The 27,774-nt window shown below is 50.0% G+C and overlaps 1 protein-coding gene across 1 annotated transcript; it reads left to right on the top strand.

Moving 5' to 3' along the window:
• Nucleotides 1–2,624: 2,624 nt before the first annotated feature.
• LOC138071706 (paraneoplastic antigen Ma6E-like) lies at nucleotides 2,625–5,063 on the top strand. The gene is made up of 4 exons (XM_068963162.1): nucleotides 2,625–3,093; nucleotides 3,355–3,462; nucleotides 3,499–3,535; nucleotides 3,590–5,063. Exons 1-4 carry the CDS (start codon nucleotides 2,625–2,627, stop codon nucleotides 5,061–5,063), a joined length of 2,088 nt encoding a protein of 695 aa, XP_068819263.1.
• Nucleotides 5,064–27,774: the final 22,711 nt, after the last annotated feature.

Raw genomic sequence — 27,774 nt, 5'->3', positions numbered from 1 at the left:
GGTGCAGGCTCGATCCCTGGGTCGGGAAGATTCCCTGGAGAAGGGCATGGGAGCCCACTGCAGTATTCTTGCCTGGAGGATCCCACGGACACTGGAGCCTGGCGGGTTATAGTCCATAGGGTTGCAAAGAGCCAGACACGACTGAAGCAACTTAACACGCACATAAAGAGAAATTAACCAATTTGCCAGCGATGGGTTTTCCATCTGCAAGTTTACTTTTGCAACTCAGCTGCCTTGCAGGGAGACCTTTTGATTGGTGGAAAGCAAATGAAGTGACGTGAAAGTCGCTCAGTCGTGTCCTTCTCCAGAGGATCTTCCCAGCCCAGGGATCGAACCCAGGTCTCCCGCATTGCAGGCAGATTTTTTTTTTTTTTTTTTTTTTTTACCATCTGCGCCATCAGGGAAGCCATCTTTGCTTCCCGGTGCGCCAGGCCTTGGAACATCAAGTCCTTAGGCTCACCGCTTATTGATACAGTAGCAAAGAGCCTCCTCTCGTGCGTTTCTCATCCAATCATTTTCCTTGTAAACAGCTGCCTAGAACTTTCCCCCTCATCTTCCTGGGGCTTCCGGGAGCACGGAGGAAACCCAGGTGGCATTCGCACGGAGGGCTCGGGATAGTGCGCTGCACGGTTTCTGGCTGCGCTGCTGAGCCGAGTTCTTCAGACCCTTCTGAGCAGGATTCGAGAGTCGTTTACAGAGTCGGAGAAAGTAAGTAGACAGGCGGAGACTTTGCTGGGGTCTGGACTCCACAGTTACCAGGGGTCCCGGGTGGGGGTCCCTTAGCTGGCCCAGCAAGGAGTGGAGGTGTGGGGGAGGGCCAACACATACTAGATTGGGAATCCGGGTGAGGCCGCAGACAGCGGCAGGCTTCAGAGGGGCTGAGGGAAGGGTTTCCTCAGTGTAGGGGTTCTGAGGGTGGCTGGTGGGGGGGCCTTTTGGTTTGGGGGTGCAGAGGGGGGTGGCTAATGGTTAAACTTGTGGGGGTCTCAGAAGGAAGGGCTCCCTGCTGAGTGGGTGAGGCCTACTTTGGAGGCCAGAAGAGAGTACTACTGGCTGAGGGAGTGGGGAGGACGTGAGAGGGGGTCCCCCATGCTGAAACATGAGGGGAACATGAGCGAAGGGCTAATGTCCGCCCCCTGTGGTGAAGGAAGGGGCCGAGGGGAGGGGTGGATCGGGTGGACTCGTGGATGTGGTTTGGAAACCGTTAGGGGAGGTACCAGCTCTGCAGGGGGCGGGGCGGGGGGAGAGGACGTTGGTGGCCGGAAGGGAGCTCTGGCTCCTTTCTGCGGGGGAGGCAAGAGGGGCAGTCTCTACATGGATGAGATAGTGTGAGATAGTGCTTGTGGGAGGACTCCCCGGTGTGGGGAGGTGAGAGGGGAAGTCTGATTTCTAAACATGTGGGGGCGCCCTGCTTCCAGGGCCTAGAGGAGAGCGCCGCCAAGTGGCAGGGTAGGGGAGTGGAGTTGAAGGGGGCGAGGAAGAGCCGCCTGGCCAAGTCGGGTGAGTGAGCGGCGCTGGAGCTGCTGTGATCTGGTGGAGGCTGTTTGCCGTGGCAAATGGATTTGTGGGGGTTCTGGGTGGGGGGGCCTCTGGCGCACTGTATTAGGAACGGAGAGGTTCCAGGTCGCCAGAATTGCAGTGATGGGAGGGGCGGGGCCCTGGTCTCCACACAAAATACAGGTTCTTCATGAGGGTGCTTTGTACATTCACCGGGATACACCACACCTAAATTTAAACGTATTGTAATTTTACATGATAAGTTCTCTTACCACAGGGGAATTTTATTTGATGTAAATAATGATAATATATCTTTAAATACTGGGAAATCCGTGGATTGAAGAAAAAAAAATCACAAAGGGACTTAGAAAATATTTCAAACTGAATAATGAAAAAACACAACTTACCCAAATTAGTGGGAGGCAGCTAAAGAAGCAATAGGAGGAAAATGTATTACTCTAAATTCTTATGTTAGAAAAGAGTGAGGACATAAAATCAGTGACCTAACAGTCCCTATAGAGATGCTAGAAGAAGAAGAGCGAAAGAAGCATAAAATGAGTTGACTGAAGTAATAATTGGGCTAAGAGAGGAAGTTGCTGGTAGAAAGCAAATTATGGACACGATAAACCAAGCCATATGTTTGAAACTGAGAAAGCCCTAGAAAGACGAATCAAGGAAAAATACAAAGAATGCTAAATACCAATATTAGGAATGAAAGAGGGCTAACACTACAGGTCAGATGTACATTAAAAAGAGAATATAGGGCTATGATAGAAAAAATTATGCTAAAAAACTTGAAAAATTCCTTGGGAAAAAGGCAACTTCCTAAAACTGATGCCAGAAATGTAGAAAATGTTTTGTTTTGTAAATATATATATATATTGTTTTACAGAATTTTGTGGCTTGTTTTGTAAATACATTTATCAGAAAAGTTTCCTAAAACCAACCAAACAAAACAGGTTGGGGCAGTGCTCCAAGCTGCTGCTGTGAGGGGCAGTGGGGTGGGCTGTGTGGCCCAAACATTATTCGCTCCCCTTTGCATGCACAAGCCTGTTCCCACACTTCAAAAGTCTGTGCACACCCCTTTATCACTTACTTTCCCCACCCTTAGGTCCTCAAAAATGGTGATGCCACTGGCGCTGCTGCGAGACTGGTGCAGGTGGATGGGCGTGAATGAGGAGCGCTCTCTGCTCCTCCTGGGCATCCCAGATGACTGCGAAGACCAAGAATTCAAGGATGCTGTGCAGGCTGCCCTGGGCCCCCTGGGCAGATACCGAGTGCTGGGCAAGGTCTTCAGAAAGGATCTGGGGTCGAAGATTGCTTTGGTCGAGTTTGCCGAGTATTTAAGCCGCAGCTTGATCCCCCGGCAAATACCAGGCAAAGGGGGCCCCTGGGATGTTGTCTGCCTGCCCCAGGCCCCTGATGCTGAGTCACAGGATAGACCCAATTTCCCTGCACAGCCCCAGAGACGAGCAGTGGTTGGTAGGGTAGGTGAGGCAAGAGCCTCAGGTGATGTTGGAGGAATAGGTGAGGTGGGAGTCTCAGGTGAGGAGGGAGCCACAGATGTTGGAGGAACAGGTGAGGTAGGAGCCGCAGGTGAGGAGGGAGCCGCAGATGTTGGAGGAACAGGTGAGGTGAGAGCAGCAGGTGAGGAGGAAGCCACAGGTGACGTTGGAGGAACAGGTGAGGTAGGAGCCGCAGGTGAGGAGGGAGCCGCAGATGTTGGAGGAACAGGTGAGGTGGGAGTCTCAGGTGAGGAGGGAGCCACAGATGTTGGAGGAACAGGTGAGGTGAGAGCAGCAGGTGAGGAGGGAACCTCAAGCGAGGAGGGAACCTCAAGCGAGAATGGACCCACAGGTGAGGAGGGAGCTGCAGGTGAGATAGGAGATGCAGGTGAGGAGGGAGCTGCAGGTATGGAGGGAGCCGCAGGTGAGAATGGACCCACAGGTGAGGCGGGAGCCTCAAGTGAGAATGAGCCCTCCTGTGAGGAGGGAGCCATAGATGAGGAGGGAGCCGCAGGGGAGGCAGGAGCTGCAGGGCAAGCAGGAGCTGGCTTCGAGGGACGAGCTACCTGTGAGGCAGAAGCTACCAGTGAGGCAGGTGGTACAGGTGAGGCAGGCACTGCAGATGAGGAAGGGGCTGAAGATGAGGCAGGTGGTAGAGGTGAAGCAGACACTGCAGATGAGGCTGGGGTGGCCGGTGAGGCAGGAGCTGAGGGTGAGGCCAGAGCTGAAGATGAAGCAGGAACATCCGATGAGGAGGGAGCGGCAGGTGATATGGGAGTTGCAGGTGTGGCTGGGTCTCTGAGTGTGGCAGGAGCGGCCGGGGAGGCAGGAGTTCCCGGGGAGGCAGGAGTTCCCATGGAGGCTGCAGCTGCAGGCATCGCCGGAGCCATAGATGAGCCACGGGCCCGGTCCCCTCAGTGGCAGCTGGCCTTGGAGCCCATGCTAGAGAATATGGGCTACCTGGAGCTGAGAACCTTCTCCGGGATGGAAGAGCCGGGTGAAGGGGAAGAGTCCTTTGAGAGCTGGCTGAATCATGCCAACGACATGCTGTACCTGTGGCGCCATGTGACCGAGATGGAGCGGAGGAGGAGGCTGGTGGAGAGCTTGGGGGGTCCGGCGCTGGATCTCCTGTGCAGCCTTCTGGCAGAAGATCCCAACCTGGCAGCCCAGGATTGCCTGATGGCTCTGGTGGAGGCGTTCGGGAGCAAAGATCCCCAGGTGACCGCTCGGCTGAAGTTCATGACGTGCGCCCAGCGGCCCCAGGAGAGCCTCTTTGCCTTTGTGATGCGCCTGGAAGGCCTGCTGCAGTCGGCCCTGGGCAAGGGGGCCATGCACCCAGCCATCGCAGATCAGCTGCGTGCCCGACAGGTGCTCATGCGGGCCTGGCCCAACAACCTGATGCAGAACAAGCTGAAGAGGATGCGGATGGAGAGAAGACCCCCCAGCTTCGTGGCGATGCTGCAGCTCATTCGGGAGACGGAGACCTGGGAGACTGACCCAGCGATGGGTGAGCAGTTCCCAGTGGAGGAGGAGGCCCATGGGGTCCTCGGAGACCTGGCTGGTGCCCTAGGCCATATGATCATCACTGAGGGCGCAGCTGCAGGTGGAAGTGAGGCCTCCCCAGCCAGTGGAGATACCTCTGCCCAGGTTGCCTTTTCCAAGGAAGGTGGTGTTGAGGCCCTCCCAACGGGTGAAGAGGCCAGTAAGGCAGTTGGCAGCAGTGCCGAGGTTGCCCAGGCTGCTCCTGAAGCCTGTGGTGCTGCCAGGGCAGCCTCTGCCCCTGGGGAGACCACTCAGGAAGATGGAAGGGCTCCCAGCCCCCTGGGCCTAGGTCAAGCAGCACCCTCAGAGGCCCCTTGGGGCTCCGCCACTGCCTGGATGGGCGGGGCTACCCCGGTGGCCCCAGGAAGTCCTGGCTGGGAGCCAGAGGGTCTCCCCAAGGCAGGAGACCAGGAGGCTGAGGAGCCCCCCAAGAAGGGGCTCACGCCCATCCCAGAGGAGTCTGGAGATGAGGAAGGGGCTGTAGAGATGAGCCCCCTAGGATTCTCCTCTGGTCAATAGGCTCAGCAGGTCCCAGGCCCCCCGGCCTGGAAGCAGGGAGAGGCCAGGTCAGGCAGCCGCCTGGCCCCACGTTAGGGGCCATGTCATGGTGCCTTGGCCTCCCCACCCCCCCCAAGAGGGGTCCCCTATTCAGCATCCCCTGGGACAGGCTGCTCCCTGTCCTGGGAAGTCCAGATGTGTCCCTGTAGGTCTCCTAGTGACCCAGATCTCAAGGAACGCCTCCCTGGCCCAGCCCCTCTCCCCTCCCTGTCAAAACACATCCCTGAGCTGTCATCAACTCCCCCCCCAACCCCTGTAGAGCCCTGAGGTGCCCGTGAACCCAGGCCGGGTGTCCCCACCTACCCGGTCAGCCACTCTGAGCCAGCCTTGCCACGTGCTCTGAGCTTCAGCACCAGCCAAGGCCCGGTCCTCAGCTCAGCGTGTGCTTCCCCAGTGTGGATTCAGGCCCAGTTCTGCTTGGTCTCCTGGAGATGTGCATGTGTTATTCTCTGAGCAGTTCCCCCCACCGTGGTGCAGAGACACCCCAGCCCACTCCCAGGAGCTGGTGAGAAGGAGGAGATGGACGAGGGCTTGACTGGTGACCACTCCGGGACCTCAGGAAGGAATATCTGCATTGGGGCTTCGCAGCGGGGCTTCAGGAGGCCCACGGACCTGTGCCCTGCTGGGCCATGCCATGCTTCCTTGGGACTTGGTGTTCCCGGTTTGGTGCAGTATCCTGCTGTGTGACTGTCCTGTGCCTGCCATAGGGCATGTGGTGCCGAGTGGGAGGGGCTGCCCTGGGGGGATCGGGCATTGCCAGTGCCCACCGTCCTGGCAAGACACTGCCCGTGAGGCCCTCGGAAAGGGAGAGGGTGTGAGGAGGGAGGGCCACTGTGTGGCGGGAGAGAGGGCACCTCGTTAGGGACTCTGGGAGGACGGGAGGCGGGACTGTGATCTCTAGCGGCCATCAGAAGTTCCCTGTGTTGTCATTCCCTGTCTTCAGTGGTTTCAGTCTGTGTTGTGCTTCAATAAACTTTACTGAATGTTTCAGCTGAGTCTTGTCTCTGCTCTGGACAGTGGAGGGGAGGGGCTGCTGGGGGTGGGGCTGGGGGTTGGGGGAGTGACAGTGGCCTGGTATCCTGAGTCAGCACTGCGTTGCGGTCCCAGCAGGGTTGCGGGGGGGGGGGTGCAAAATAGGTTCCTGCTCAGCACCCTGAGGTACTTTGAAGACCCAGACATGGTGAGGGTTTTTCTTCCATTTGATAGGTGAACCATAACATTTTGAGGTTATATTTGTTCTCATTTTGGGATAGTTGTGTCTTTTGAACACAACTATAGTTGACAGAGACAGAATAGTCCTCTGTCTTTTGAAAATGGATGGCGACGATCCTGGTTTTCTTTTTTACTAGGGGCAGGTGCCCCTGGCATCCAAGTGCCTGGGACCCAGGGCTGCTCAAGAGGTGGGATGCAGAGTGGGGCTCCAAAACAAGGAACTGGCAAGTCTGGAGGTCTCTAGCCTCCTTGGTGAGAAAGCTAGTATTAGTCTGATAGAATTTTGAAAAAACCCAAATGTATTTTAAGCTGAGGGATTGTAAAATGGGAAAACCTCACTGTGCAACAACAGTGACAGCGCTTAAAGCAGTGGAAAATCAGGCCTGGACACTGGTAGGGTTTCTGGGAGAGCAGGTGCAAACACACCCACACCACCTCCACCTGAAAACAAATTTACTCTTGAAGAGAAGACAGGACCAGCGTACTGAGCCCTGCAAGGGTGAAGGCCCAGTCATGTGAGGGGGAGGGCCAGGGGTGCTCTCTGAAGGGGGGAAACTGACCTGACACTAAGGGCACTGGGAAGCTGTCGGACCCAGGGGCCGAACTTGCATCTCTCATGCCTCCTGCCTTGGCAGGCAGATTCTTTACCACTAGCGCCACTTGGGAAGTGGTGGGAGGGAGGGGGCCAGAGAGGTGTCCTCGCCTGTCCATCACTGTGGCATGATTCAGAGCCTTGTTCCTTTCTGCAAAGCCTTTGGGCCTGGCTCTCCAGCCCTCCCCGAATGCTGATGGGACCCTGGGCATCCTTTGGCTAATTCCCTTTGTGCTCCCACTGGCCACAATGAGATGTGATGGCTAAAGTCTGTCAGTGATACGAAGGCTGCCCAGTGACACTCGCTGAAAGGATCCCAGACCTTAGCAGGCACCTGCCGGGTGGCCAGGAGTTGGAAAGCTGGGGCTGATGCCCCAAGGGCAGATCTAGGGCAAAGCAGGCAGAGGTACAAAGGGTGGGTCTTCACCTCTTGTCTCTTGGAACTGAAGTCTGAGGGCACACACGCATGCATGTCCAGCTGGTGCCTCCTGCTGCCTGGGAGGGCTGATTGCCAGTGGCGAGGAGTCTGTGAGCCCCTAGGGGAGGCCCTGGGATTGGGAATCTCCAGGCAAAGCTTCAGTATGTGTATGCATTTGTGTGTGGTGCATATGCGGGTGTATGTGACTGTGTGTGCGTGATTGTGTGGTGTGAGTGTGTAGGGTTGATGTGAACATGTTTGAGCGTGTGTGAGTGTGTGTGTGGCTACATATATGTGTGAACGAGTGTGGGCATGGAAGGGCTTATCTCTCAGGCCACATCACCTTTGCTGACTGGAGCCTGAGACTTCCACCGGCTTCCATCTTCCCCGTGAGCTGGAGGAAGAAGATGTCAGCTGACTCCAGCCAACTGAGGGTGCCAAGCAGACTGGCTGCAGGGGGAGCCCCTGTCCCCAGTGTGCCCCCCTGTTCCCATTCCCCAAAGCTTCGGGTACTTTACTCAAGTCTCAAATGGGGTGGCTGGAGACATCTCTACAGACCTTGACATTGCCTTTCACGTTTCCCTCTCTGTCTCCCTCCGCCCTCCATTTGCCCTGCAGTCCAAGCCCACGTTGGCGTAGCCCCTTCTGGCCCTGCTGGGACCTGGGGCAGCTGGTGGAGGCCTGCGGGGTGGCATGCCCTCCACTCCCTGACACACCCTTTCTAGTGGGCAGGGCCATGTCCACGGCTCTGCTGCCAAGGGGTGGCAGCTCACCATGTGGACACCCTCCCTAAGCCCCAGGGAGATCCTGCTGGTGCCTCCTGCAGTCCGCTGGCCCATCTCGGTCCCCGCCCAGTTCCTGTGTGCAGAGGGGGAGACTGTATTCAGCCAATAGCCCCTGAGACTCAGCTATAAGAGTGGATGCTTGGGGGGAGTGAAACTTTGTACCTGACCCTTGGAGGCACTGAGGAACTGGCCTTGAGCAGTTCCTCCACAGGGGCCTTGGTGTGGGGGCCTGAGTCTTGCTCTGTGGACACATCCCAGTAGCCATGCTGGGCTTTAGGGACAAGTTCACCAGAGCAGGGCTCCAGGGACTCTGCCAACAGCTAGGTCCTCCAGGGGGCCAACGACTTCCGAGTGAGCAGGAATCTGGGCTCAGGGTGGCGTGGGAGCTTGTGAGCCTGTGTCCCGGTGGCTGTCTGGCAGGCCCCAAAGCCCTGGCTTTCAGAAGGCTTCAGGCTGGAGACCGTGTCCATCATCTTCACGTAAGCTGCCAATCTTAGCATCTGGAGCATTCCACCATCTTGGGCTGCCCGAGAATCTTGCCACAGCTGCAGGGCAACGCTTCTCTGCTGGGTCCCCAAGAGGCTGGGCCCCAGCAGTTTCCCTGCAGTGATCCCCCAACTCAGTCCTGCCCTCTGGTGCCCATGGAGACAGGTGCCCTCAGGGCTGGGGAGGGGGGCGCGCATTGGGGACCCGAGTGCACACGTGTGCTTCTGAGGTAGAAGGCCGATGTTTGCAGGTGTGTATAGAGGGGCAGTGGGGAGGGGTGGAGTAAACAGTGAAAGTGAAAGGAAAGTGAAAGTTGCTCAGTCGTGTCTGACTCTTTGTGACCCCATGGACTGTATAGTCCATGGAATTCTCCAGGCCAGAATACTGGAGTGGGTAGCCGTTCCCTTCTCCAGGGGATCGTCCCAACCCAGGGATTGAACCCAGGTCTCCCACATTGCAGGCAGATTCTTTACCAGCTGAGCCACAAGGGAAGCCCAAGAATACTGGAGTGGGTAGCCTGTCCCTTCTCCAGTTGATCTTCCCAACCCAGGAATTGAAGCAGGGTCTCCTGCATTGCAGGCAGATTCTTTACCAACTGAGCTATGAGGGAAGCCTGGAGGAAACAGTGAGGCATCTACAATGGGGAGACAGCACTTGTTAAGTGTACCATGTCCCCTGGGCTGAACTGCAACTAGTTTTCCCAGAATTCCCTGCTCTTTAGGGTCCCAGGTTCGGGTTGACCACAGGCTTGCTGGCTCTTTGTTGCATCTTGCTCTGCTCTGTCTTCCTGGGCAACTTGCAGTCTGTCTTTGCCTTTCAGCAGTTACTTCGGGCTACTTTTTCTTTAACTTCTTTCTGGGTGGCTGAGAAAGTCTGCCACCTAATGCCCTGGGTCCACGTTTAAAGAACTGCTTGGACTTGGGACTTTCCAGGAGTCTCAACTTGCTCATCAAAGGGCTAGAGCCCATTCTCCACATCCAGCCGTGTTTAGAGAGCTGACATCTCCTTCTGTGCTTGTCTTCAGCTCCCTCCTGGGGCCCCTGAGAGGCAGCCAGCTGAGGGCTGCCTCCTGGCCATGACACATCTCCCAGTGACCCAGTGTGATGTTAACAGACACATTGCATGTGATCTCACAAGTATGATGGCTGGCAGAGGGCAGGGCAGAGGACAGTCATCTCTAGCCATATTCTTCCCCACAGAGAAGCTCTCAGCTTGGATAAGCTAGGCCTTTCCAGCCTGGGTTCCTTCCCAGTCCAGAGTCAGGGAGCTGGTGGAGCCAGGTGCTTTGTGCTCCTGCCTGAGTCTAGCTGCCTGTGGTAGATACTGACCTAAGAAAGGAAATTCTTCCAAACATTGGGTTCCCACCCCTCCACCTAGTTTCACAGAAAAATGATAGGCTAGCCTGGCTTCAAAGAGAAAAACAACTACATCCCCAGGCCATAAATTAGGAAGCTCTCCAGCCAAACACTGCTATGTCTGCACAGGGGTAGGGAGCAAATGCCTTCTCAGAAGTGGAGGAGGAATAAGACTGCCCCAAAGTCCTGGGTCAGTCTGGAAGGTCTTGTTAGATCAAGGAAAATTAAGGACACAGAGCACTGGAGCCATGGAATGTCACTATGGAGACCCAGGGAGATGATGTGGACCTGTTGGCAAAAGCCAGGGCATTCACAGCCCAACATGAGTCCTATTTGTAGCATGGAAACGGCACCAATTACAGAAATAATAAGAGGAGGAAATGAATGCGAGCAAACAGAAGAAAAGCACATCATAAAGGGAATCATTAATACCTGAAAAATATAGGAAGACTCTAGACAAAAACAAAAAAGCAACCCCCCCCAAATAAAACTCAAAGAAGTTTCAGAAAACATGATTTCTCAAAATAAAATTTGAAGAAGAGATATAGAGTTCAAAGAAGGGATGATTAGAAAGCAGAAGGAACTGAAAGAAAGGTAGCAGAGTTCAGAAAAGAATGGAAATAAAAAATAAAAATATTGCTGAGATGAAAGCCACAGTGAGAGCAATTCAGGTCAGTGTGACCAAGGTGACCACACACATAGTGACGATGTGGGGACATAGCATTACGGCTTGAAGAAGTCACACAATATAAAATGGGAGAGAGAAGATTGGAGAGCAGACGACAGTCTGGGAGGCAGCAAAGGAGGTGAAGCACATATATAATGGGTTTTCTAGAGAAGAGAACAATCAAGAGAAGAATATCTTCCTGGGACAAGTCACGCTGGCCTTAGACATCTCGTAATCAGTTCTCAATGCCGGATGCCAGTGGGGAAAGTTTTCTAAACTTTTGAGGAAAAGGTAGTTTGCTCTGAGAATGTTCCATTTGTCCAACTTGTCCTTCAAGTCTAAAAGCAGAAAGTTGAAATTACCACTGAACAATCAAGGATAGCCAACTAAAAGATAAACTGAAAGTAAGACCTTGGAGATGGAAGGAACTATCCCGATCACTGAACCCATTTATATGCAGAACTAATATTCCATAATTGTGGAATTATGCATTAATCATTGTCCTACTATAGGACAGAATGCAAATTTTTGAAACCTTGACAATGTAAAAGCAATAATCTAACCAAAACCAGAAGTGGAGAACCGAGAGGGCAGGAGGAAGATGGTGAAATGATTTCTTCATCTGTTAGAGCCAAGAGTCATTGGATACTGTGTTGGAAGATATCGTTAAACATAATCCTTCAAATATCTCAGAAAACTTAGCATTCTTCAGAATTTTACTCTTTAACTTTTGTGAGATCTTTTAGGAACTAATACTCCTTGGAAAGAAGCATTTAGTACAAGTTCAAGGGTCTTGCCATTTCTTTTTCTTTGCCCCCAGTCAAATTAGTGTGGTACAGGCACACCTCAGAGATGTCTCAGGTTTGGTTCTGGACTACAGCAATGAAGTGGATATCTCAGTAAAGCGAGGCCTCCTCAGTTATGTATTTGAGAAGTATTGATGGTACCTATCCTGTGTGCAGTTGTCAGGTGATGGAGGATGGGACCTGGGCCGGGAGTCATTGTCAGGGAGAGTAGAGAGGGAGGGATGGCTGGACCGGGGGATCCAAGGAGGGGCTGAGAGAACAGGAATTCCTGACTGCCTGGAGAGGGGCGTGGGCTCCTCGTTGAGGAAGAAGAGGAGTCAAGGATGATGGGGAGGTTTTCAGCCTGGGCAACTGATGGGGGTTCGTGATCAGCACGTGTGTGTACCTAGGTGTGGGGGATGTGCTCCTAACCTGGGCTGCTCCTAACCTGGGCTGCTCCTTAGTTGGGTTGGGAGAAGGGAGGGTGCTGGGGTAGAGGAGGCCATGCCCCCCACGGGCAGCCTCTGCTGGGTTCTCACTCAGTGTGCCCTGCTGGAAACTGCCTCCCCTGCCACACTGGCATCTGTTCCCACAAGCGGGTAGCAGCCCTCCTCCAAGGCTTCTTTCTAGGTCAAGGCAGCTTTCACAGCTGCCCTGGGAAGCCATCTCTGAGACCATGTGCAGTTCAGCTACATCCATCTGCCCTGGGTGTGCTGGGTGCGCTGTGTGTGTGTGTGTGAGCTTCTCACAGGTGGAACCAGACACCCTCCATGGGAAGCAGTAATGTTCCAGAGCCTGGGGTGACCTCCCCAGCTCTGGAGCTCTGTCGAGTGAGAGCAAATGGGCAGGAGGCCAAAAGCATTGAGGAACGTCACTCCCCTCCCCAGCAGCATCCCAGTCAGAGATGGGAGAGGGCGCTGCAAGCCCCTTCACTTGTAACCACAGCTGGAGAGGCTTCTAGTGGCTTGAAACTTCCTGGGGGGCAGATGCAGGCTAGCTCTCCCCCTTTTCTGTCTGCCTCTGTGTTGCTCCCCGCCCCCTCCCTCTCTCTGTGTCACATACAGAAACACTAAGACGAGAGGCCCCCCAAGGAAAGGTGAGATGCCCCTGGGTACAAGGTAACCCTGTGTGGCTTCCAGTCAAAGTCCCAAATGATCTAGCCCTTCCTGTTCTCGGAACTGTGCTGTTTCCTAGACAACCAGTTTTGTGTAAATCACGGTCAAGGCAACGTACATTTTTGCTCAGAATCAAGGTCACAGTATAATACCAATTCACCACGGCAACAGCAGACTACTCATCTGACACGGGAGATGGGATTTACGAGGAAAACCACACGCAGCCTGCTAGGGCTCTGCCTGCCGAGCTAAGCTTCCTTGTCGCTGGGGCATGGTGATTCTGCATCATGAAATGGGCTTTAATCCTGGTGGAGTCTGGAACCCATGTCCTTAAGAGGCACAGAGTCCATCATAAGTTTGACATAAGTAATTTGCCACACAGAGCCAGCCAGGCACATGGTGGTGGTGATTTAGTTGCTAAGTGGGGTCTGACTCTTGCACCTCCATGGTCTGGAGCCCTCCAGGCTCCTCTGTCTGTGGGATTTTTCAGGCCAGAATATGGAGCGGGTTGCCATTTTCTTCTCTGGGGGATCTTCCTGACCCAGGCATCAAACCTGGGTCTCCTACATTGCAGATGGATTCTTTACTGACTGAGCATTCAGGGAAGCCCCCAGGCACACGGTGCCACTGGTAAAGCCACGTGTCACAAGAGGACCATCCTACCTGACCTTCCTGCGGGAGTTTATCAGTCTGCAAATATGCATAAGCCATCCTGCTCTTTGTAAACAAGCTTTGTGTGCTCCAAGTCAGGCTCACTGTGGGAGCCAGGTGGCCACCTGCCACGGGTGGGTCTCAGACAGAACAGCTCTGATGAAAGGAGGTTGTGGAACAAAACCTTATAGCTTGAGATTTGATCATGTTTCTAATTTCTAGGCCCAAGGCCAAATGTCAGTTGCCTCCTACCTCATGGGTGTCATCTCTGGCCCCCTGAAATCTGAGTGGGGTAGCACGGCCCTCTCTGATTTGGTAAGCATGGGCCTGGAACTACCACGCAGTCAGTGGGTCTCAGCTCAGCTCCAGAGCCATAGGGCCCCACAAGCCCATGGGCTGTGGTCTTCAAGAAGGCGAGTGTCACCTTGCACTGTCTGGGTATGCCCCCTGCGCCACCCCTGGCCCCATGGAGGGGACTGGCTATTGGCCTCTGGGAGAAAATGGTGGAAAGAGAATACAAGCAGCAAGGAGGGCCAGAAGACTGCCTGGTCACAGTCAGGGAGGGCTTGGGGACTGGGGTGGGTGTGTGCATGTGTGGTCCACATTGGGAGGGCTGGTAGGGGGGAGGGGGTGGACTTCACACCCTCTTACTGTTGCTCTTGATGTCAGAACTTGGGATGGCAGCTTCACATCCCTCCTGGTGTCTATCCCAAGGCAGTGCCATGTGTTTGAACTTGGGTAATGGGGTCCCACAGCAGCGACATTTTAAAAAATTAATTAATTAATTTTAATTGGAGGCTAATTACTTTACAATATTGTAGTGGTTTTTGCCATATATTCACATGAATCAGCCATGAGTGTACATGTGTTCCCCATCCTGCACTCCCCTCCCACCTCCTTCCCCATCCCATGCCTCAGGGTCATCCCAGTGCCCCGGCCCTGAGCGCCCTGTCTCATGCATCGAGGCTGGACTGGCGATCTATTTCACATATGGTAATATACATGTTTCAATGCTATTCTCTCAAATCATCCCACCTTTGCCTTCTCCCACAGAGTCCAAAAGTCTGTTATTTATATCTGCATTTCTTTTGCTGTCTCGCATATAGGGTCATCATTACCATCTTTCTAAATTCCATATATATGCGTTCATATTGTATTGGTGTTTTTCTTTCTGACTTACTTCACTCTGTTTAATAGGCTCCAGTTTCATCCACCTCATTGGAACTGATTCAAATGCATTTTTAAAAATAGCTGAGATATGTACCACAGCTTTCTTATCCATTCGTCTGCTGATGGACATTTTGGTTGCTTCCATGTCCTAGCTATTGTAAACAGTGTGAAGTGACATTTTTTAAAAAAGGCCACCAGGACAAAAGGAAACACAAAGTGTAACGCCAGGTCCTGGGTGGCTTCCCATCCATCATGATCAGTAAGAACACACAAGTAACCACGCTGGGTTAGTGAGTCCTCAAAAACATATGTTCCCTACAGCCCTCAAATGTCATGGGGCCTCCCCTGGCCCTGATTCAAGTTAGGATACATGAGTTGGAGGAGGGGTGGCCATTTCTCTGGTACCTAATGCAGGACGTGTTTGTGAAGACGATGTGAAATGTAGAGGGTGGCGGGCCCCAAGCTGTAGCTCCAGGAAAGAGAGACTGTGAGAGGGGCCTCCTCTGGGCTTCTGGAGCCAAGGGCCTGATGCCTTGAACTGGTGCTCAGTCAGTAAGCAGAGCTCCAGGGGCAGAGCCTGGGAGGGTGGCCAGGGGCGACAAGATCTGTCCTTGATCAGCAGCTCTGCTGATTGAAACATGTTTTCTAACTTAGGGATTCCCGTTACTCAGGCCAGTGGTGCCCAGGAAGGGCTGGGGGCAACCTCTGGAGCCACATGGTCAAGTGATCAAAGCCTGCCTGATGAGGAACACTCTCAACTCCACTGCTGTGGTTACCAACTTTCTGAAACTGACATTCCGCTCAGATCTCACAGTTCAAGGAAATGCCAAAAGCACTTTCTAGCAGATGCGGCGCTGGACATTTTTACACCCTTCACTTCATTTCATCTTTACAACCCCTCCCTTCACTTAGTCTGCCAGCACTCACCAAGGCTTGGCCCGCACCAGCCTGGGTTGTGGGGTACCTGAGAGCCCAGAGAATGGGCTCAGGGACCTGGACGTTCATGGAAGGTCCCATTCACATGCTGGAAAAGAATGGACAGGGCAGAGTGCTCCAAAGTGAACAGACAAGATAGAGATGAACAGGGTGGGGGCAGGGGGATTCAAGGAAGGTGCTCTGAGCAGGTGACCTTGAATCTGTCACCTGAAGGACTGGCAGCAAGGGGCAGGAAGGGGGGTTCCGTGGAAGTGGGACTCATGTGCCAAGGCCTTGTGTGGTACTTGTGACCCAAACTGAGGCTCCCTTCACCAGAACTGTTACATCATGACCCCACTTCCTTCCTGGAGAGATGCCCATTGCCCTTTCATGACAATGAGCTCCGTGAGACCAGGGAATACGTTGCCACCACCAAACACCCCAGCTCCTAGCCCTTGGCCTACACACAGCAGGTGCTGTTTTAGGTCACCCACATCCATGGAGCACCCACTCTGGCCCACCTGGGAACCCAGAGTTTTGTGGGGGACAGTGAGAGCTCCCTTTGGGCCCTACCATCTCCACCTGGACCCCCGAGGTCCATTTGAAAAAATCTTGGCTACAGCTGAACCCACCAGCCTCACCTGCCACTCTTGCTGGTTGGTACTATAATGCCAGCTCCCTGGGTCTCGCACCCCTACCCTGCACTGCCCTCCACATTCTCCTTTGGGCTCCTCCCCAGCCCTTCTGCCATGGCCTCCTCTGGCCCTCACCCTCCTCTCCTTCACCTCCTGCTTCAGCTGAGGTGTGCCTCCAGGGGCTGCCATCTTACACTCCTGTCCCCCCATCTTTTTTGCCCTTCAGAGTCACTCCATGTACCTGCATGCCTCCACCTGTGTATACAGTCTGACCCTTCCAGTCAGACGTGTCTCAACTATCCCTGCTGTCTGTGCCCCTTGCCCCCTTGGTTCTCTGCTCTTGTGGGCACACCCTGGGTCTGCCCACCCCTCCCCTCAACAGCCAAGCGCTCTCACTGGGCCCATACCTCCTGATTTTGTCCTCCCCACCACCTCGTCTTGTGACATTGATGGGAGAGAACACAAGCCCAGCCCCTTCTGGGCTCCTATTCTTCACTGCCTGGAGTACAGGGGCTGCCCCGACTACCTCCTCGACACCCCTGCCTCCCATGTGGCTGCTGATCCATCCCATTTGTTGAGCACTAACTGTGGGCCTGCTAGCTGCTGAGACTCATCTCCCTGCCCTCATGGATGTCACAACCCAGACATGGGAAAGTCACCTCACAGTAAAAAGGCCACTTACAAATGGAGACAAAGAGCTGTGTAGGAAAGTGCCAGGCTCCCTGAGTGCAGAACAGAATCCAAATATAGTCTAGGAGGAGAAAGGCAGAAAACTTGCCCCGAGAAAGTGACTATTGTGCTACAATCTACAGGAAGAAAAGGAGCAGCGTCCCTTCTCTTGAATGTTAGCCTGCCGCAGGCATGTGTTTCAGCTAGGTGCCACATCATGAGTGACAAGTGTATTAGTTAGCTATGGCTGTGTAACAAATTACCACAAACTCAGTGGCCACCAATACCACCTACTTTTCAGCTCACAGCCCTATCGGTCAGAAGTTCTCGGAATGATGTAGCTGGGTTCTCAGGTTGCACTGGAGGTACATAAAGAACATAAAATTACAACTACCAGGCCGCCTTCTACTCTGCAGTCTCATCAAAGCCACTGGCATGTTCAGCTCCTTGTGGCTATAGGAATGAGGTCCCTGTTCCCTCACTGGCTATCAGCTGGGAACTGCTCTCAGCTCGCCAAGGCCTCCTCTATCTCCAAAGCCAGCAGGAGAATTTCCTTCTTATTGAATCCCTTTTGTGCTTTGAATCTTTAACTTCCTGGTCTCTGGCTGCTGGGCCCAGATTTAAGGGGTTCATGGGATTAAGTCAGGTCCACTGGGGATAATTTCTCTCTTTTGAAGTCACCTGTGACCTAGAACATAACCCAGTAATGGGCATGGTGGCCCATCAACTTTGTAGGCTGGAGCATCACACAGGGAGGATACCCCAGGGGCTGGGACTTGGGGTTGGTCAGAGAAAATCAAAGCCTAACCCTAGTCGAAGCAGCAAAAGAACAGATGCTAATTAGTCATCTACTACTGCAGTGGGGAAAAGAGCCTAGCATGAACTCAGTGCAACTCCAATCCATACAGAGTGGACTGGGCATTTTAAGGAGAGGCTGGTCCACATGAAACCTGCATGGGTTCTCTAACTGGTGCTTCTCAAAGTTAGGCTCCTGCCCTCCCACACAGGCTGGGAAATAAGGATCCATCTTTAGGTGCAGGCTGGAGCAAACTGCAAGTTCTTTGGCCAGCCTTGAGTTTTCTCAGGCAGGCACTTTAAGGAGGATAGAGTCATCCCAGGGAGGCAGATTCAAGCTGTTCAAAACTACGTCAGTGTTTTGTTCAAGTCTTCCTCAGACAAGATTGAGGCCTCATGCAGAAGGGGGCTCAGAGGAGGAATTCTGCCAACCACAGTGAGCCATTTATGAGGGTTTCATTCCAAGTCCCAGTGGGTGCTTGGCCACAAGTGGATCCAATGTTTGCAGAGCTTAAAGCTGATGCAATTTGGAGGGCTGTTGTCTTTAAGAAACGTGAAACATGAAAGTTGCTCAGTTGTGTCCGACTCTTTGTGACCCCATGGACTATACAGTCTATGGAATTCTCCAGGCCAGAATACTGGATTGGGTAGCCTTTCCCTTGTCGAGGGGATCTTCCCAACCCAGGGATCGAATGCAGGTCTCCTGCATTGCAGGCAGATTCTTTACCAGCTGAGCTACAAGGGAAAGAACATAAAATTACAGCTACGATATAGCTAGTGCCCCTCTCAGGACTTGAGGAGGAGCCTGTGCCCAAGGAGTTTATACAGTCGGCTGGGGGGTGGGGGTGGGCATCAGAAAAACAAACTCAGTTTCATTGGGTCAAAATCAAGGTGTCAGCAAGGCTGTGCTCCCTCTGGAGTCTCTAGGGGAGAATCCACTTCTGATCTTTTCCAGCCTCTAGAGAAACACCTGGACTCCTCGGCTTGTGGCTCCTACCATCATCAATGCCAGCAGGAGAACAGTTTCAACTCTCTCTCTGCTGCCATCACATTGCCTTCTCACTTCTGTTGTTCACATCCTTTTTATAAGGATACAGAAGATTGCAGTTAAGGTGCACCCAGATCACCCAGAGTCTTCTCCCCATCTCAAGGTCCTGAGCTCAAGCATGTCTGTAAAGTTCTCCATCCACAGGCTCCAGGGGTTAGAATGCGGACATCTCCCAGGGGCCACCACAGGTTCACTGGCCTTGGCTACAGGGGCCTGAGCAGTTATAAGAGGTGCAGAAGCCTTGGGAACGCACCGGGGCAGAGCCTGCCCTCTCTGGAAAATTTTACAGTCTGTTGGGGATTTTCAGTACAATCCAAAAGGAATGTAAGACATGGGAAGCTGGCCTAGAAGACTCAACGCCTGTAACAGCTGATTCCCTCGTACCTAGAATTCCAATATGCTTACTCAGAAAGTGAGAAGGACTGAAAAGGCCCTGGCCTAGCTAGGGGTCTAATGAGCTCAGAATCAGCCTACAGAGGGAAGGGCCACTGCAGTCACCTAAGAGGGACAAGTTGATGGATTGATCGGTCCATTGAGGACCGCCCGATGATTCAAACAGTTGGGGGACCGGGGGCACTTCCATAACCACCTGGTTTTCTGCTGTGGCTGCACTTCCTACTTTCTTTGGGTTATTGAGCATGGAGCAAAGTCTACCTCACTGTGAAACTGAGACCCTTCTTTGGTCTCAAAGAGGCTCTGTGTTCACTCCTATTTTGTCTCTCCTGCCAGCTTTACCTTCTCTCGGTCTCACTGGCTCCATCCTCGAGGGTCCTCTTTCCCATCTCCTTCCTTCTTGCTCTGTCCTCTGAACAATGGGGACTGTCCCCTCTGGCTTTCCTGGCCTCCAGGTTGGTTTCCTCCAAACCCTCCTCTACCCAGCAGCAGAGGGATCCTTGGCACATGCCACTTGCAGCTTGCCCTCAGCTGCTTAAAGCCACTGGGCGGCCTCCCTGCAGCCTTCATCAGAGAGGCCCACACCAGCAGCAGAATCAGTCTCAGCTCTTCAATGTCCCCTCAGCCTTTTGCACACAAAAGTCACCAGAGCCAACACTGCCCCTCAGATGGAAACAGCCCATCTTCTGTATTCTCTCACTCATCTCCTGTGTTCAAAGCCTTCCTTTTCCTTAGGATCAAGCCTGATTCCACTCCCATCCCTACTGGACTCTGGAACTCCATCACTTTCTTCCCTGGGCACTGCTGCTTGGCATACTTACAAGGGTATGGTTTTCATGGGGCTGCCATAACAAAGGGCCATGAACCGGGGCGGGGGGGTGGGCTTACAGCAATGGAAATGCATTCTCTCCCTGTTCTGGAGGGAGAAGTTTGAGATTGGGTGTGGGCAGACTTGGTTCCCTCCAGAGGCCTTGAGGGAGAATCTGTCTCATGCCAATATGCCAGCTTGTGGCCGTGTCACTTCAATCCATCCATGTGGCTTCTCGTTTGTGTCTGTCTTCTCTTCTGTGAACTCAGTCATTGGACTTAGGGTCTGCCTTCATCTGGAATGATCATTCGTGTCATCTCCCTTGTAAAGGCTCTTTCATCCAAATAAGCTCATGTTCCCAGGTTCCATGTGCATATGTCCTTTTTTGGGGGGAGGGCCACCAATCAGCTCTCTACAACAGGTGTGTGTTTTTGTTCTCAAAAAATTTATGTTTTTACATTTATTTTTGGCTGTGCTGGGTCTTTGTTGCTGTGAAGGCTATGGGCTACTGTCCAGTTGGGCTGATGCAGGCTTCTCATTGTGATGGCTTCTCTTGTTGCAGAGTGCAGGCTCTAGGGCACAGGGGCTTCAGTCACTATGTCATGTGGCCTCAGTAGTTGTGGCTCCTGGGCTCTAGAGCACAGACTCAGCATGGCTTATTATTGTGGTGCATGGGCTTAGCTGCTCTGCGGTATGCGGGATCTTCCCAGATCAAGGATGGAACCCCTGTCGCCTGCATTGGCTGGCAGATTCTTTACCACTGAGCCACTAAGGAAGCCCTCTTTTCCTTTTTTTAAAGTCTTTATTGAATTGGTTATAATCTTGTTTCTGTTTTATGCTTTTTTGGCCCCAAGGCATGTGGGATGTTAGTTCCTCAACCAGGGATCCAATCCACACCCCTTGCATTGGAAATGTGAAGTCTTAACAACTGGATGGCCAGGGAAGTCCCCAGGTATCTGTTTTCCATTGCCCCATAACAGATGACTAAAAACTTCACAGCTTTAAACAGCATATGTTTGTTATCTCCCAGTCACTGGGTTCCCCTGGTGGCTCAGATGGTAAAGAGTCTGCCTGCAGTGCAGGAGACCTGGGTTCAATCCCTGGGTCAGGAAGATCCCCTGGAAGGGAATGGCAACCCAATCCAGTATTCTCGCCTGGAAAATCCCATGGAAAGAGGAGCCTGGCATGTTGCAGTCTATGGGATTGCAAAGAGTCAGACACGACTGAGCAACTTTACTCAGTCCCTAGTTTAGGTATTTGGACTTGGCTGGTCCTCTGCTCAGGATCCTGCCGGGCTGTGATCAAGGGGCTGGCTGGAGGTGCGAGGGTCAATGGTCCTGAAAGCAGCCCTCAGGCAATGACAGATGGGAGCTGGAGGATAAATACCTCAGCTGTCTTGCATCTCAGGCTTGCGATCCCCTTGCCCACAGTGCTGACATCCTTCCTTCCTTCCTTGCCTCATTTCCCCATTCTCCCAGTGGCCTTCCTGGGATGACTTCCCAAATAAACCACTTTCACTTAAATCCTCATTTTAGGGTCTGCTCTGGGAAATCCAGTCTAAGATATGAGCTATGTGGCTGTGTGGGAGAAGAGTGTTCCAGGCAAAGGAAACAGTGCAAAGGCCATGTGGCGAGAATAGAAAGGAGTCTGGTAAGGCCAGAATGGAGTGGACATGGGGGAGAATGGTAGGAAGATAAAGCTGAAAGTACAACTGGGAGTGTGTGGTGTCACAGAAGCCAAGAGAATAGTGCTTCCAGGAGGGAAAGTTTCCACCGGTGTTGAACTCTGCTGAGAGACTGACTGAAATGAGGACATAAATGTGCCTATTGGATTTAATACCTTGGAGGCCATTGATGACCTGGACAAGAGTTGGGGGTGGAAGCCAAAAGAGAATAGTTTAGAAAGGGAGTACTGAATGCCCAGCCAGCATCATCTGTGACGGACAGCCGGGATAAGCATCACCTGCAAGCGGGGAGGTATCCTCCTGAGCCAAGAGACTAACAAAGCAACTGCCAGACCAGGCAAGCATCAGCCATGCTCAGAACTCCCTCTAAGGATGAAGTCCCAGACTGAAACCATAAACCACACCAAGAAGTTCAAAGCCCTGCCAGAGAGTCCTCCATCATGTCAAAGAGATAAAGGAAGAAATAGCACCCTTAGGACAAGATCAGGATGTCATAAAACAAAGGTAGGAAGACATAGAAGAAAGACTAAGGTAAGAGCTTAGAAATTTAAAATGGCTACTGAAAGAAAATCTCATTTGTCAAGTCAAGTAGTAGAACAGACAGAGTTGAAGAGAACTGTTGTTTTGGGGGTAGGTTTGCAGGGGCTGCTGGAACAGAGTACCACAAACTGGGTAGTTTTAAGCCACAGAAACATATTGTATCCCAGTCGTGGAGGCCGAAAGTCCATGATCCAGGTGTGAGCAGGGTCGGTTCCTCCTTGATGGCCATGAGGGAAGGTTTGTTACAGGCCTCTCTTCTGGGATTGGAGAGGCTCTCTGTGCCCTGTGTCTTTGTGTTGTCTTTCCTCCGTATGTGTTTGCATCTCCAAGTGTCCCCTTTTATAAATGTGCCTGTCACATTAGAGCTATCCCAAGGACCTTATTTTAACTGGATTACCTCTGTAAAGACCCTGTCTCCAAATAGGGTTACCTTCTGAGATATTGAGCACTAGGACTTCAACATAGGAATTTTGAGGCAGGGGCCACTTCAGTCCCTAACAGAGAAATATTAATATAAAAAGAAACTTCTTGCCCTAAAGCATAGCACAGAGAGACAATGAGGCATGGATGATAATCAGTCAAGGCCCTCCAAAATTAAATAGGATATCCAATTAGAAAGACCAGTGAATATGAGAGATCAAATGTTCTAGGAGTCAATGGTTAAAATTTTTCCAGATTTGAATCAAGATACAAGTCCTCAAATTTCAACAGCTTACCAAGCAAGGTTTAAGAAAAAAGAAAACACATCCTAAACCACTCTACACTGTGGTGACAGTGTAGACCATCAAAGGTAAAGATAAAATCCTAAAATTCACTCAAGAGAAAAGACAAGAGTTGTGCTTAAGTGGAAAAAAGAAAGTGCAAAGAGAATATAGAGTATGGTGCCTTTTGTATAATAAGGAAGGGGAAATAAGGAAATATATATACATCTGCTAATCATTACAAAAAGAAACAAGGAAAGGATAATACAGAAAACAAAGAAGTTGGTTATCTGTAAGGAGTGGGGTAATGGGGCAGAAGAGGTGTGTGAGGAAGGTGTAGATATATTTTTCTAAATATGCCTTTTTGATCACTTTTCACTTTTATGATCATGCAGATCAGGAAGCAACAGTTAGAACTGGACATGGAACAACAGACTGGTTTCAAATAGGAAAAGGAGTACGTCAGGGCTGTATATTGTCACCCTGCTTATTTAACTTATATGCAGAGTACATCATGAGAAACGCTGGACTGGAAGAAACACAAGCTGGAATCAAGATTGCAGGGAGAAATATCAATAACTTCAGATATGCAGATGCCACCACCCTTATGGCAGAAAGTGAAGAGGAACTAAAAAACCTCTTGAGGAAAGTGAAAGAGGAGAGTGAAAAAGTTGGCTTAAAGCTCAACATTCAGAAAACGAAGATCATGGCATCCGGTCCCATCACTTCATGGCAAATAGATGGGGAAACAGTGGAAACAGTGGCTGACTATTTTTTTGGGCTCCAAAATCACTGCAGATGGTGATTGCAGCCATGAAATTAAAAGACACTTACTCCTTGGAAGAAAAGTTATGACCAACCTAGATAGCATATTCAAAAGCAGAGATGTTACTTTGCCAACTAAGGTCCGTCTAGTCAAGGCTATGGTTTTTCCTGTGGTCATGTATGGATGTGAGAGTTGGACTGTGAAGAAGGCTGAGAGCCAAAGAATTGATGCTTTTGAAGTGTAGTGTTGGAGAAGACTCTTGGGAGTCCCTTGGACTGCAAGGAGATCCAACCAGTCCATTCTGAAGGAGATCAGCCCTGGGATTTCTTTGGAAGGAATGATGCTAAAGTTGAAACTCCAGTACTTTGGCAACCTCATGCGAAGAGTTGACTCATTGGAAAAGACTCTGATGCTGGGAGGGATTGGGGGCAGGAGGAGAAGGGGACGACTGAGGATGAGCTGGCTGGATGGCATCACCGACTCGATGGACATGAATTTGAGTGAACTCTGGGAGTTGGTGATGGACAGGGAGGCCTGGCGTGCTGCAGTTCATGGGGTCGCCAAGAGTTGGACACGACTGAGTGACTGAACTGAACTGAACTGAATGTTCTTCATATTCAGAAAACAAAATCAATAAGGATAAGAAAGGGGGAAAAACCCTAGAACTGAAAACAAATGAACCTGATTGGATGTCAGCTGAATACCATAACCACAATGAGGAGGAAATAAAACACTAAGTAACTCATAAACACTATTTTTAAAAATTATTTTAAGCTTGTTTGACTATTTACCTTCACTCTTGGGAAAGGTTGGAGAACCAAAGGGGCTGCCTAGAGGCCCATGCTCCTACAGGTTTGTTTATGGTGCTGGGAAGTATGAAGGAAGTATGCTATATTATAGGCTGGGGCAAATGACTGAATGTGTCATTGCTGGGAGTCATGGTTCTCACTGTGAAAGAAGAGAGGTACATCCCAGTGCACCAGCCCCGAGCATCTTGTATCATGCATTGAACCTGGACTGGCAATTCGTTTCACATATGATAATATACATGGATGGGGAGGGAGGTGGGAGGGGGGTTCATGATGGGGAACACATGTACACCCATGGCAGATTCATGTCAATGTATGGCAAAACCAATACAATATTGTAAACTAATTAGCCTCCAATTAAAATAAATAAATTTATATTAAAAAAAGAAGAGAGGTACAGATAAGGAATAGAGGAAGAAAAATAAGAAGCCGGGGAGGGAGATGCATGTAGAATGAAGGTATAGATGTGCACGCATGCACATGTGCACATGTATCTGTATGTTGTTGTTGTTCAGTAGCTCAGTTGTGTCCGACTCTTTGTGACCTCATGGACTTCAGGAAGCCAGGCTTCCCTGTCCTTCACTGTCTCCCAGAGTTTTGCTCAAACTCATGTCTATTGAGTCGATGATGCCAGTCAACCATCTCATCCTCTGTTGTCCCCTTCTCCTCTTGCCCTCAATCTTTCGAGCATCACGGTCTTTTCCAGTGAGTCAGCTCTTTGCATCAGGTGGCCGAAGTATTGGAGCTTCAGCTTTGGCATCAGTCCTTCCAATGGATATTCAGGACTTATTTTCTTTAGGATTGACTAGTTTGATCTCCTTGCTGTCCAAGGGACTCTCAAAAGTCTTCTCCACCTACCTCTTAAGAGTAATGGAAATAAAAACAAAAGTAAACAAGTGGGACCTAATTAAACTTAAAAGCTTTTACATAGCCAAAGAAACTATAAACAAGGTGAAAAGACAACCCTCAGAATGGGAGAGAATAATACTAAATGAAACAACTGACAAAGGATTAGTTTCCAAAATATACAAGCAGCTCATACAAATTAATACCAGAAAAACAAACAACCCAGTCAAAAAGTGGATAAAAGACAAAAACAGACATTTCTCCAAAGAAGACATACAGATGACTAATAAACACATGAGAAAATGCTCAACATAGCTCATTATTGGAGAAATGCAAATCAAAACTACAATGAGATATCACCTCACACCAGTCAGAATGGCCATCATCAATATGTCTACAACAATAAATGCGGATGATGGTGTGGAGAAAAAGGAACCCTCTTGCACTTTTGGTGGGAATGTAAATTGATACGGCCACTATGGAAGACGGCATGGAGATTCCTTAAAAGACTAGGAATAGAAGCATCATATGACCCACCAATCCCACTTCCAGGCATTTATCCTAAGGAAACCGAAATTGCAAAAGACACATGTACCCCATTGTTCATTGCAGCACTAGTTACAATACCTAGAACATGAAAGCAACCTAGGTGTCCATCAACAGATGAATGGATAAAGAAGATGTGGTACATATATACAATGGAATATTATTTGGCCACGAAAAGGAATGCATCTGAGTCAGTTTTAATGAAGAGGATGAACCTAGAGCCTCTTATACAGAGTGAAGTAAGAAAGAAAGAGAAAAACAAATATCATATACTAATGCATATACATGGAATCTAGAAAGATGGTACTGATGAAATTATTTGCAGGGCAGCAATGGAGACACAAACATAGAGAACAGACTTATGGACATAGGGGTGTGGGGAGGGGGGAGGGGGAGGAAAGAGAGGGTGGGATGCATGGAGGGAGTAACATGGAAACTTACATTATCATATGTAAAATAGATAGCCAATGGGAATTTTCTGTATGACTCAGGGAACTCAAACTGGGGCTCTGTAACAACCTAGAGGGGTGGGATGGGGAGGGAGGTGGGAGGGAAGTTCAAGAGGGAGGGGGCATATGTATATCTATGGCTGATTCATGTTGATGTTTGGCAGAAACCAACCTGACATTGTAAAGCAATTATCCTTCAATCAAAAATAAATAAATTTTTTTTTAAATTTTGATGATCTTTATTTTTTTCTGTGTCTTTATTTATTTATTTTTTTTAAATTTTAAAATCTTTAATTCTTACATGTGTTCCCAAACATGAACCCCCCTCCCACCTCCCTCCCCATAACATCTCAGTGGGTCATCCCCATGCACCAGCCCCAAGCATGCTGTATCCTGCGTCAGACATAGACTGGCGATTCAATTCTTACATGATAGTATACATGATAGAATGCCATTCTCCCAAATCATCCCACCCTCTCCCTCTCCCTCTGAGTCCAAAAGTCCGTTATACACAGCTGTGTCTTTTTTCCTGTCTTGCATACAGGGTCGTCATTGCCATCTTTCTAAATTCCATATATATGTGTTAGTATACTGTATTGGTGTTTTTCAAAAATAAATAAATTTTTTAAAAAAGAGTCTTCTCTAGCACAATTCAAATGCATCAATTCTTTGGCACTCAGCCTTCTTTATAGTCCAACAACTCTCACATTCATATATGACTAGTGGAAAAATCATAGCTTTGACTATACAGACTTTTGTTGGCAAAGTGACATCTCTGTTTTTTAATACGCTTTCTAGGTGTGTCATAGCTTTTCTTCCAAGGAGCCAGTGTCTTTAAATTTTGTGGCTGCAGTCACAAAATTTGTTTTCTTGGAGCCCAAGAAAATAAAATCTGTCACTGGAACCACTTTCTCCCCTTCTATTTGCCATGAAGTGATGAGACTGGTTGCCATGATCTGTTTTTTGAACGTTGAGTTTTAGGCCAGCTTTTTCACTTGTAAATGTGTATGTGTATTAAATATGTGTGTATACTAATAGGTACACACATATATTTCTTAGCTCCTTTCAGTGAAAAAAGCCCAGTAGAAACTAACATACTCAACACTCAGATCTTGGTCCCTAATACCATTCCTCACTAAAAGAAACTAGGGCTCCTTGAAGAAATAGTTGATATCAGAATTGGGGTAGGAAGTAAAGAAGTGCTCAAACAAGTAAGGAGGGTAACAAATCATAAGCCACTGCAAGATGGAAACCTGTGAGTCCAAACCCATAATACAGAGATAAATAAATGAATAAACAAATGGGGGAGAAGATACAACTCTTGATTTTAGTAGAAAAAATAGAGAGGATGACAATGATAAAGTATATGGGGCAAAATATTAAGAGTAGGTGAATCTGGTTAAAATGTGTATGGGTTGTTTTTATTCTAATCTGGGTATTTTTCAGTAAGTTGGAAATGATTTCCAAATAAAAATAGAAAACATTTAATTTATAATAGCATCAAGATTATAAAATATTTTGATGTAGTAAAGGTGATGGATTGTCACATGCAATTTTAACTATGTACTTTTAAAAGATGGACTCTTTAACAACTACAATACCATTATCACACTACAAATCAACAGCAATTGTTTACTACTATCAAATATCCAGGTCTGTGTTCAAATTCTCCATTTTCACATTTTTTTCTTTATAGATAGTTTGTTTAAATTAGGAACCAATTGAGGTCCATAGTGGAATGATATATTTTCAAGTGTCTTTAAATCTATAGGTTCTTCCTTTATCTTTTTTTAATCTTGCAATTTATTTGCTGAGAAAATTGTCTTGTTTGT

Source organism: Capricornis sumatraensis, chromosome X (genome assembly GCF_032405125.1).
Source record: "Capricornis sumatraensis isolate serow.1 chromosome X, serow.2, whole genome shotgun sequence".
NCBI lineage: Eukaryota > Metazoa > Chordata > Mammalia > Artiodactyla > Bovidae > Capricornis > Capricornis sumatraensis.
This window is presented reverse-complemented; position numbering and strand designations above follow the sequence as displayed.

Bases quoted from the DNA above. Each gene is read 5' to 3' on its own strand.
- LOC138071706 (XM_068963162.1), top strand. From the start codon at position 2,625: ATGCCACTGGCGCTGCTGCGAGACTGGTGCAGGTGGATGGGCGTGAAT. The intron at 3,094-3,354 runs GTGAGGAGGGAG...ATGGACCCACAG, and splicing joins AGGTGAGGTAGGAGCCGCAG to GTGAGGAGGGAGCTGCAGGT. The intron at 3,536-3,589 runs GCAAGCAGGAGC...AGAAGCTACCAG, and splicing joins GGGGAGGCAGGAGCTGCAGG to TGAGGCAGGTGGTACAGGTG.